General features: G+C 33.6%; 1 protein-coding gene across 2 annotated transcripts; it reads left to right on the top strand.

Moving 5' to 3' along the window:
• Positions 1-1,996: 1,996 nt before the first annotated feature.
• Positions 1,997-11,801, top strand: LOC134840364 (S1 RNA-binding domain-containing protein 1-like). 2 transcript variants are annotated; one of them, XM_063856132.1, is made up of 7 exons: positions 1,997-2,468; positions 3,481-4,278; positions 7,071-7,327; positions 8,283-8,422; positions 10,512-10,628; positions 10,846-11,006; positions 11,208-11,801. In XM_063856132.1, exons 1-7 carry the CDS (start codon positions 2,003-2,005, stop codon positions 11,540-11,542), a joined length of 2,274 nt encoding a protein of 757 aa, XP_063712202.1. In that variant the 5' UTR covers positions 1,997-2,002; the 3' UTR covers positions 11,543-11,801. The 2 variants fall into 2 exon arrangements, with proteins under 2 accessions (XP_063712202.1, XP_063712201.1); XM_063856131.1 differs by having other exon boundaries at positions 10,846-11,801.
• The last annotated feature ends 361 nt before the right edge of the window (positions 11,802-12,162 follow it).

Here is a 12,162-nt window from a genome sequence, read left to right as displayed (position 1 = left end):
ATCGACGATTAGTCGCGCAAAAATGTATTGATGATTCATAGATAATTCATCGATGAGTTATTTGATGGTTCATTGCTGAGCTAGGAACTGTCGATTGTCATTCATAAATCAACGCTAATCTACGAAATACAGAGACGATTTATATTATCCAGACAAAAACGAAAAAAAAAAAATGATAAGAAAACGAATTTTCCTCAAATTGGGTTGATTTTAGACAAAAATTCACGAAGTTACAGCTTGCTTAGATTTTTAGCAGAATTAATATGATGCAATATACTCTGCGGAAAAAAGCCCAAACTTTTACCTCAAAAACAATCGTTTTTGGTTTTTTAGTCTATCAGAAATTACGCTAAGACTATTAGTTCGATTGCTGACAAAACAACACAACAGTGAGCTTCTTGCGTAGCCTAGCAAAGTTTGACGAGGGTATAATCTGCAAAAGTCGACGCGCAACGTTAGATAATTTTCCCAACAATTGAAATAACAGTGTTAGAGTAAGTTTTGATTATTGACTAAAAAAGCCAAAATAATCGTTTTTGGGTAAAAAATAAAAAACGTTGGGTTTTGCTTTCGCAAAATAAATTGCATCATATTGAATCTGCGAAATTTCTAAGCCAGGTTTGCTTGCTTTCACCATTTTTTGTCTAAATTATTTCAGTTTGAGAAGAACATTTGTTTAAATTGTCAATTGTTTTTCGTTTTAACCGGAAAAATCAAATCAGTAACAATGAATCATCGATGATTATCTATCATTGAATCTTGTTTTGATATAAAAGCTTTTTGATACATTTTGAAAGCTGAAGCCGTTTGAAACTCTCACTGCTTGAAAACTCAAAAATTAAGTTTTTCCAGAAAAAATTCCGTCACTTCTTCCGGGTCTTGTAGTCGTTTACTTTTACCAACTGTCTTATGGCTATAGTCCTGTTTCAGGTTGTTTCAAAATTTCTGCGCGGTATTTCTGCGTAAATCTTCGAGTAACTTTTTAAAAACGGTATAGATAATACAGTCCTGGATGTTTCTTGCTGGACAAGAGTTCTTATGAACAAGAATTCTTGTTTAAGCGTTGATGAGCGTAGTTCAGACTCTTATATAGTTCGCGATGATTTTTTTCGTTTCGTTTTTTTTTTCCGGAAGTCTTAAAATTTTTTCAGGCTCAAATTTAATTCTTCGAGGTTTCACTTTTGATTTCTTTGTTATTTTAGTTCATTTCCATTGTTAAAAAGAAGGCAAACTCCACCATCGAACAGCGAAAGTGTAAAGGTAACGAAAAACGTGATCAAGTTCTAGTTCGAAAATGGAATTTAGTTTTCAGATTTCTAAGCGGAATTAAATTTTATCTACTGATCCAGTTTTCTCAAATTGGGTTAATTTTATCTAAAAACTGTCAATCATAAATTGTTCTAGAAATTCAAGGAGCTTTAAGGCCATCTGCGTTCATCGACTTTTCTAACTCTGTTGGCTTTGTTTATGGTTGGGTTAAATAAGTCGCACCTAATTGAAAAATTGATAGAACTGAATAAACTTAAATTGTTGTTTTTGAAATTTGTTTCTTGGATAAGTTGTTAAGAGGTTAAGTGATGATGAATCAATTGCTAAATTGTTTGGACAATGATACTTTTTTTTGCTATCAGGCAGATGAATTATTGTCCAGTTTCACATTTAGGAGAAAATGACTTCAATTTTGGGAAATATCTATCAGCCACCACAAACACAAACGTCAGGTTATTTCGAACGACTGTAAAACTTTATTCAAATATAAGATTTCCTCATAATTGTTCAGCTAGGGTTTGCATTTTAAAATACAAATCCACTTTTTTGTATCCAACGTTGAATAATTTTCTATCTCCATTTAGGTCATCTGAATTCAACATCTGGATGTTTGAACTAAGTTCGGCTAATTATCTGGTTAAAAAGATGGTCAGTGTTGTTGAATGAAGAGTCGAAGTCTTTACCATTTTTTAGCGCTGCAACTTGATAGTTGTCATATTCCAGATCCTGTAAGATGAAAATCGAACCTGATCAAGACGAGGGCCATGACCCGTTAATTGTCAACAGTATCTTAGCTGCCTTTTCAAATTTCCCCAAACCAGAAGTTGAATATTTGCTTCTTGAATCGGTTGATAACAATAGTACTATACCCTTCATTGAGAGATATCGAAAAAGTCATGTTCAGAATCTGAGCCCGAATGATATGCGCGAGGTTCTTGAAACTTACGAAGAATTAAATCAAACTAGAAAAGCTAGTTTGAATTTTCTGAAAAAGAACAGAACATCGTTGCTGAAATCGGAAGAATCTGTGCTGTCGAATTGTGTCGTAAAAGATGAGTTAGATCAAGTAAAAGAATCATTTAAAGCTCGCACTAACAAAAAATGGACAGCAGATCATCAGAATTTGGTAGACAATGTCGTTGAGGATGTTCTTAGAGGTGTTTTGAAGTATGAAGATGATGTAAACCGGAGGCTAAAAGGTAAGAGAGATTTAAAGAAAATTATAATCGAGAGCAAACGCCGTATTATTGCTTCAAATTTTGGTGAGATGATTGTCCCCCAGGAAAAATTGCTGAAATACCATTTTTCCCAATAATTTTTTCCCCCTCTATTCTTGTCTAAACAATCAAAAATGTTTTAAAGTCAAAATGAACGTTTTTTACGCTTACGGCTGTTAATTATGACTGTGCTTGAAAATGTGGTCTCATGTAAACAATCTCTCCCCCCCCCCCCCTCCTCCCCCCAAGTAGACTAAGTCAACTATATTATCTCTATCCAAAATCTCTCATTCGAACTTTGCAAGTTTTTGTTTTCGACAGAAAAATAGGCAAAAAAATTTTTTAATGGCTTTTTCTGATTGAAAAAAAGGAAACACTTTTTCACGGTTTAGGCAAAAAAAATCAGATTCAATTTCCAGAAGTTTCGTTTTGCGCAAATTACTTCCAAAAGTTTCGTTTGCGCTGATTGACTGAAAGATAAACAATTTGTTCCAATAACTAAGTGAACTTCATTCTACCTAAAACCGATTTTTCGAGAAGGGGGTGGTTGAGGTGGCGAGACCGTTCAATTGCTCCAAAATTTGTTCCATTTTGAAAAAAAATTATTGTCCAGAACATAACGTCAAAGAATTTCGTGCTACTTTTACGGGAAAGTGGTATTGTTTTTAACAACTTTGATCCAATTAACCAAGTTCCTGATTGTAGCGCAAACTCTACCAAATTTTGCGACTATCCTTTTTTCACCTCATTCTGGAATAGTTTTTCTAAGAGCGTTGGTTGATTGACCCAGCTGAAGCCCAAATCAGCAATAGTGTTAAACGGGCTGAAAGTTTAAAGTCACTGATGGCCCTATTTAGATTTTTAAAAAGGTATCTCGGTAAGCATCATCTCGATGCACAAGAAACGTGTCTAGTTATGCTTGTCTATGCTTTAATAATTTTTGTCACCAGACAATTTTTGTATTCAAGGTTGACTAAAAAATGTTTTACTTCAGATTTTCAACAAGAGAAGCCGAACGAAATTGTGAACCTCGTGAAAGCATCTGTAGTAAATCGACTAATTGCCGAATGCTTCGAATACTTAAATAATGTCAAGTCATCTGTTATGACCGACAGTCGGGTAATGTTGCAGAGCGAATTGAAAAAAACTTCGAAAACTGATAAAAAGACCCCCAAATCGGAAAAGAAAGAAGATAACGTCGAAACTTATGCGCCGTACCACAATTTTCGAAAGCCAGTTTGTAGAATGATGTCATATCAGGTTATGGCTATCAACCGAGGCGAGACGCACAAAATTTTGAAGGTTTCAATTGATATTCCAGTCAATTATGAGAACTCATTTTACTCATTTGTTCAAAACTATCTAGCGTGCACATACAAAGTTATGTTAGATAATCATAAAAGTTCAGTTCTAACTGCGTGTGTTAGTGATTGCTTTGTTAGAGTAAAATCCAAAATTACCAGGCATGTTCGCAGCTGTTTGAAGTCGAAAGCCATCAAAGACTCACTAGAAACGCTTCAAAAAAATCTCAAACAGACTTTGGCTGCTGAGCCCGTGAAAACCGGAGTTATAATGGGAATCGACCCTGGTTTCAAAAATGGGTGTAAAATTGGGATTATTGACAATAATAACAGAATATTATTCACTGGAAAGTTGAATTTGACGACTAGTGTCAATGGGCAAGATGTGAAGTTGAAAGAACTGTTGGATCAGTATGAAGTTGGTTACATCGCCCTTGGTAATGGAACTGGTTGCAACCAAGTCGAAAGCTTGATATGTATACTTTTGACAAGTGAGTCATGTTTTCTTTCTGTTTGAAGTTTTTTTTGGTAAGAAAAAGAAATCCATCTGAATAGAGCGTTTCTGAAGTTAACGTTTTGATTTTGTTTTGTTTTACGTGTCAAATAGCGAAGTGAAAGATCTTATTCAGGTCATATGGTAATTTCTTTCGTTATGTTTTCAGGTTTTGTTTTCGTATAAATTCTTTGGTTGTTTGATTGTTCATTTTTCCTTTGTTTAATGGAAGGCAAACTAAGCTATGTAATACAAAAATTGCCAATTGCTAAAAAAACGTGAATGACTCTTAGTTCAATAGTGGCTTTTTAGTTTATATTTTTTTCGGCATTATATAATGTTTTTCAGTATTCTTGAATTCATTGAAACGTTTCCAGTTGTCAGTTAGCTATAATGTGTAAGCGTGCTGAATTGAATTATCTGAACTAAACGAACAAAATTTGAAATTTTAAACGGGTTTTTCTCAAATTGGGTTAAGATAAGGCAAAAAAGGAAGAAAACAAAAGTTGCTGTTTTTTCTCCAAAATTCTCAACCAAAGTTTTATCTCAAAAAGGGTTCATTTTAGTTTTTTCAATTAACCAAGAATTACGCCGAAACTACCTTTTTTTACCACGAAACTACCTAGTTAATTGATGAGAAAATTATAAAAGAAGCTTCTCACACAGTCCAACAAAGTTCTAAACGGCTTAGTTTTCCAAAAAAAAACTATATAAGAGAATTTTTTTGTTTGATAGTTAAAAATCAATATACTATATAAAAATCAAAATCTTTGCTTTAAAGCTTTCTCTTTTTTTAACCCGGTAGTTTCAGCGTAATTATTGATTATTTTAAAAAGCCAAAATGACCAATTTTTGGTACAATTTTGGTTGAGAATTTCGGCGAAAAAATTGCAGCATAATAATTCTGGTGAAATTCTAAGCAACTTTTTTTTTCTTTTTTTGTCTCATCTTAACTCAATTTGAGAAAAAGGTTTTTGAACCAGCACTGCAATTCCTATCAAAATCAGTTTTGTTAAACTAGTTTCTGAAGTTTGAGCCTGATTTTTATGTTTCTAAAAACTCTTTGTTCCCAGTCTCTTCGCGTGGTGGGGAGAAACTATGGTAGAACGTGTTTTTATTTCGGGTCGATTGTGACCAACTCAAAAAAGTTCTCAGGTGGTCAATTTTGGAATCATGATGAAGATATTTCAGCCGTGGTTCGGATTCGAAAAAAAAACAATTGAAAAAGCTGCTTTAGTTTTGAGAAAAACTGGTCTAAATTTTCAGACTAAATTGTACACTTGGAAAAGAGACAGAACGTTGTTTTAACTCTTATTACTATTAATTCTAGCATTTTTCATCTAATGCAATTGATCTTTCGAGAAAAAAGTGACAGAAAATTGGGATAAAGAAACCATTTATCTGGTGCTAGTTTTTATCGGCCTACTTTGTGAAGCATTGATTTTTTTTTATACTAAATTTTTTTACAGTAATTGAAAGTTCTTTAATTTGTCATGTTACCAAGTCTGATTATGAGCAATTTTGTTTTTTTTTCTAAAGTTTTTTTTGACCAAATGGTTTCGCCTGATGTTTAACTGGCTTTTTCAACCTATATTGTGTTATGTAAACGGCCACAAAATTCATTTTCGACAAAATCAGGTATTATGAAAATGTATGGGATAGGGTTTTTTCATTTTTTCTTCTTTGAGAATTTTCGAAAATTTTTCGGAAAAATTTTAGCTCAGTAGAAAACTACTCTACCGTATTTCAAAACAGGCATGTCAATCTAAAGTCTGCCTAATCCCCTGTGTGCATAATCTTCTCATCTCTTTATACTTTACACTACTGTCTACAGCCTTCAATTTTTTTTGGATTTTTTTCCTTTTCTCAGAAAATCTCCTCCTAAATCTTGGATTTTGGGTTCAATTGACAAAACAGGTTATTGGAACTTCCGTTGCATAAACGGCTACGCTCAAATTTTTCTCCACAAAAAGTCATGGCCCTCGGAATAGTCAAATGTTTGATTTTTTGACCGTTTTTTTATTCTTTTTGACTTATCTCGAAACCTACCCGCCCAACTCTGAGATTTTGGATTAATCAAATTAACAGATTGTGAAATGCTCCCCTGCATAATCCTGTTACACCCAATTTTTTTTGTTTCGCAAAAGTTATGGCCATCGGAAAAGTCAATAATTGGTTTGCTGTCTTTTGAAACTATTCGACTCTTCTCGAAAACTGCCATTTCAAATCCCAAGTTTTTGACTTCAATCGAAACAGCAGATTGTGTGTTTCTCTTCTTTCCAGTGGCTACTTTCAAATATTTTCTAAAAAAGTGTGATTTGTAATAAAAGTTAAATTTTTGATTTATTGACAGTATTTCGGAAACTTTTTGTCTTTCTCGAAAACTGCCCTGGTTTTGGGAATTTTGGGAACCCCGGTTTTGGGAATTTTCTGCTTAATCGGCCACGACCTTCTTATTGCAGAAGAAGTTATTGATTTCGGAAAGTCAAGTTTTTGAATTTTTGACGTATGTAAATTTTTGATTTATGTGTCATATAGCTCTCAAAACTGCCAAAGTACAATTCAGCGTAATAAAGGAAACGTTTACTCTGACTATTTGATTTCACAGGTTTGACTGTAAAGATGATCTATCGGCGAGGTTGTTGCTTTTTCCAAGACTTGTATTAAATTTTTGGTAAGATTCCAGTTATGTAATTTTTTTTGATCTTGGATAGTTTTCTTCATTTCTTTTCTCTTTCATCATGTTATGAACTATCGGCAAATCGGCGGTTTTTGTTCTAATGTTTGCAGATATTCGAGGGCCAACCGAACCTAAACTTACTACAATTGGCGAGGCAGGAGTTTCAATTTGGAGTGTGAGCTCGGAGGCCGAGAAAGAGTTTCCTAATATGGAAGCAGGACTTCGAAGTGCAATCTCATTGGCCAGACGACTCAGAGATCCAATCAGCGAGTTGTCTCGGGTACCTCCGCAAAACTTATCAGTCGGACAATATCAACACGACTTGCCGAATGCAAAGACAGTGATTTCAATGAAAGACACTCTTCAGGTTCGTCTGCTTTTCTGAACGGCTGATTTTTTTCAGAAATCAAGCGATTTTTTTTAAAGCATTTATCGCGAATTTTGCATCTGTTTTCTGTAACAAGAACTAATACTCCGTATTATTACCTTCGCGATAAGCAAGGGTGTTGCAACCGGGTTCTAGGCTGTTTTTCCTGTTAACAACATTGTTCACAGGATGACTAAAATTTTCGTCATCTTCAAAACTGTACTTTCGTTAACTAACAGACAAGTTTTCTGAGCATGTCTGCTTTTTAGATGCCCATTTTTTTTATGCTGCTTGTTACTTTGCCAACTCCAATTTCAGTATATGGTTTTATTTCGTTTTTTTGTTGTTTTTTTTTTCGTTATTTTTTCTCCAGCTCAAATTAAGTATGCTCAAGAATTGTCGGCTTTATTACCGCTTTGTTAATTTTGTTTCGATGCTAATTTCAATTACTTTATTTGGCATTTTTTGAGAGGGTTTTTGTTTCGAACAAAATCAAGGCGACGATATGAAGGTTTTGGTCGATCCATTATTTTCGACAAATTTTTAAAATTTTCATTAAATTTTTTCAAATTTCCAAGTGTTTTGTGTGTGTGTGTATGGTTGTGCTTCGAGGGGAGGGGACTAAACTTTTTTGTAGGTTTTAAGAATTTTTTTGTCTCAAACGTTTTCTGCTCATTTGGCTTGGCATGTTTTAAAAATTAGTTCTTTTCATTTTGATAGATCTGGTTTGTTTCGAAGTTTTTGATTTCTTTTTTTGACTTAGCGGCTTTTCTTGTATTGTCGCCGCTGTGAACCTAACATTGAAATCCAAAATTCCCTCGAAAATTGCCATGAGAATGAAGTTAGAGGAAACTTGGTTTTAAACGCTATGAACTTCAAAAAGTTTCAACCTAGAACTTTGAACTAACTGTATTTTTGAAGTTTTGCTAAATTATTCAGTACTGTTTTTGTACAGGAGTTTGTGTCTTTCTCTGGCGTGGATCTGAATACAGCAGGTGCACATGTGCTTCAACATGTCGCTGGGTTGGGACCTGGTCTGGCTGAAAAAATTGTCAAGTGCAGAGAGAATATGCCAGATTGCAGATTCGTATCGAGGTATTCAATAAAGATTTGTATTAGTATTACTCAGTTCTTTCAATCCGTAATCTTAAACGACAATTCTTTTTTTGGAAATGACACTTATATAATTGCAGTAGTTCAAAAACTTTTTCACACTCGCGACCAGCATCGAAATTTTTAAACGATTTCAGACTTTTAAGTTAAAAGTTTAAATTTCACTCATTACGTTAAAATATAAATTTCAAATTTCCTAGCTTTTCAGTCTTCTGATACATTTAACTTATTTCTAGTAGCATCAAGTTTTTCAATATAATTTGAGGTTTTTGGACTGATAGTTTTTAATTGAAGTTTTGTGGGTTTCATTCACATTATCAATTTGAACATAGATTTCAGGTGATTCAAAGAACAGCGACCTGTTTATAAAAAGCTGTCAGTGTTAGACTATGTTTTCGAGTAGTTGTTCTTCTGTTTTTCTGTTTTTTATGGAGTTTTTGCTCCGATATAAGTTTTTTTAAAGCCAAGTTTACATTTACTGCCTCTAAGTTTTATTTTGAGCCGTAATAGATAATTTCCCATAATTTTGGTTGTGTAGTATAGGATCTAATATTTTTTGTTGCTGCTATTTGGAAAAATTTTTCTCTTGCCTTTTATTCCCATCAGGTCACGAAGTGACTGGAAGGGACTATGGAGTAGGGTGGATTTTTTCATGCAATTTTTTCTACTATATAAAAAAGTTCTGTTCGCGTCACGCGTTGTATCATGCTTGAGGCATGTAAGTTGTGATTCCGATTTCGAAAGAAAAAAGAATGAGAAACTGTTGTCGCAGTGTCAAGTATGTATGTTTAATTTAGTTATTGTTCCGACCATTTGGAAAATGGGGAGCAACTTTGTATTCGGGTGTTTCTCTTTTTTCCATGCAAAATCAGGTACGACTTAGAATCATCAAACTGGGTTGAAAGATATATGACATGGAAGTTCTTTTAGTCGTGGTTCGAACGACATTAAACATTTTCCCAGTGTCGAGAAAAACCGGTTTGAGATTTTTGATTTTTCTTTTAATTTTGACCGAATGAAGCGAACGAATGAAGTGATGATAACTTGTTAAATTGGTTACTTAGGCTTAAAGAACTTAATTTTTGCCAACGAAAACTACATTTGAAAGCTTTATCTGGCACATCCCTGACAAAAACAAACGTTCTCAAAAAATAATAAAAAATATAGTGCAAAAAAATGTAGTTTTTCGTTTTTTGTTTGTTTGCAAAGAACAGTTGTCAATTATTCCTAGTTTTCTAATTTTTCACGCAAGTGTATCTCATCAAACCACGCACAAAAGACGACCCTCATTTGATAAACGTATTAATTTGAAGAATTTTTATTAGTAGTTTTTATGAATGTGGCCGGAACATTATGTGCTACTTGCAAGCAACCGGCTATTCTTAATCGAATGGTTTTCAGTTAGCGAAACGAATGATCAGCGTTTTTTGGAAAAATTTTCACTCAATCTCTTTGTGAAGTTTTTCGAAATTGCAAGAAACTTTATTTCGAAACCTTTTGAAGTGTCCCTGCCTGAACGTAGTGAAGACGCTTATATAGTTCGTGATGTTTTTTTTTGATTTTTTGCGGCTTGACTTATGATTTCTTTTCAAGTTTAGTTTATTTTTTTTCTACAGAAAACTTCATTTCGAAAGCTTTTGAAGAGTCCATGAACGTAGTGAAGACGCTTATATAGATCGTGATGATTTTTTTTGCGGTTGACTCATGATTGTTTTTTTCAAGTGCAGTTCACTTTTTTCTAAAGAAGGCGAGCTCATTTATCGAACAGCAAAAGTGTAGAGGTCACAAAAAAGTGATCTAATTCTAATTTCGAAAGTGGATTTTAATTTCCTGATATCCTAGCGGAACAAAAACTTTATTTATTGTTCTAAATGGAGTTTGTTCATCAAATATTTTTCGAGCATAGGTTTTTCTTGAAACTCAAAGAGCTTCATGGTCATATATTTTTAGTTGGAAATTCGAAAGTTAAAAAAAAAACAAGTCGTTTTTTATTTCCTTGTGTTCATTGACTCCTTTCCAGCTGTCTTTTCGCTATGTTCGATAAACAAGAAATGGATGCTTTGATTTTTAGAGAGCAATTGAGAAGTGCAGTTAAGGGACTGGGAGAGAAGACGTTTGAGCAATGCGCAGGGTTCGTCAAAATATACCCAAGTTGCCAGAACCAAAGTGTAATTGAATCTAAAATCAGGTATTACATAAACCTTTCATATTTAATTCAATTACAAATTTTGATCGGTAATGATGTTTAATTGTTCATTTATTCTAAAAGGCTTAAAAAGTAAAAAAATAATGTTATTTGTCTTGAAAAGCGTCCATTGAGTTTTTTGCAATTTTAACAAAAAGAAAAATTACATATCCAAGCCAAACAGTTTCGCAAGAATTCACTTCCTGTTTTGTTTTTCTAGAAAGATTGGCCAAAAATGGCAATCGGACAGCAGAACAGTAAATGATGACGATCCAAGTGCGAAGAAACGGAAAACTGGGACTGCGAAAACAACAAAACAGAGTAAAACTGGCGAGAAATATTTCGAAGAAAATCCATTTGACGTGACGAATATACATCCCAGTATGTATTCTATAGCAGAACAAGTCCTTCATTGCTTGAGCATGAACAAAATTTCATCAGATGATATTTTAAACGGCGTTGTGAGCAGAACAATTTCACGAAAGCTGAATGAAATTGAAAGTATGCGACAAAAGTACAAATTGATGGACAAGGATATTTTGAACGATTTCGAGTTTGTTGTGAAATGTTTGTCGTTTTCAGAGCAAGACAGGCTGAACGAAATGAGTAATCTGAAACGAGCGAGAGTTTTCATTGACCGAAAAGAAGCGCTGAAAAAGTTTTCAGGTTCAACTAACGAAGAGGTTAAATTAAATTCAGAATATGCTGGAAAGGTTGTTAATGTCACAGATTTTGGCGCGTTTGTTGAATTGAGGAACTGTTGCGATTTAAAGAGTTCGAAAGTTGTAGGATTGGCCCCCATGTCGCTAAATGGACCTGGATTGATTCAATCGCTTCAAATTGGACAAAATGTACAAGTGAAGGTGACAAAAATTGATGTTGTAAAAGGACATTTTACTTTAAAAATTATTGAATGATGAATTGTTTTGAGTTTGTTTATATTGGTTTACTATTTAATATTGGTGAGAAATATTATTAAGAGTAATTTTTTATACGCTGAAGTTATGGAAAATAATTTTAAACGCAAGTAATGCAAAGCTCCGCTTTGCCTCTGTCAGTTTCTTGCACTTTTTTTCACCTCTGTGTTAAAGTTAGTTTTGGTGAATTTTGCAGATTTCTGATTGGGTGAGTTTTAATTAGGACATAGTTCACTAAGTTGATGCCATTTATTGTGGGGGAGGGGTGATGGCTAATTGCAGCGTTTAATTTTTATGATTTCACTTTACTAATAATTTAAAATGGCTTCTGATCAATTCAGATAACTTAATCGTTAGTGGTTTTGAACTACTGGATTAAAGCCACGGTCAAAATAGATATATTTTGTTTTGTTTGTTGCTTTTTGTTGAAGGAGTCTTTGTACAGGAAATAAATATATGAAACCGAGCCTTATTTTTAATAGTAGCCGATTGCAGTGAATCTGGCATAAAATACTCTGACCACAGTTATCAAAGGAAATAATTGAAAATTGGTTAATTTAGAAAAAAGGGTATTTTAAATCTTCACAAAAAAAAATCTGTATCATCAGATCTACAGATCA

This window comes from Symsagittifera roscoffensis, chromosome 2, assembly GCF_963678635.1.
Source record: "Symsagittifera roscoffensis chromosome 2, txSymRosc1.1, whole genome shotgun sequence".
NCBI classification, from domain to species: Eukaryota; Metazoa; Xenacoelomorpha; order Acoela; family Convolutidae; genus Symsagittifera; species Symsagittifera roscoffensis.
The sequence above is the reverse complement of the archived record's forward strand: the minus strand, read 5'-3'. Positions and strand labels throughout refer to the sequence as shown.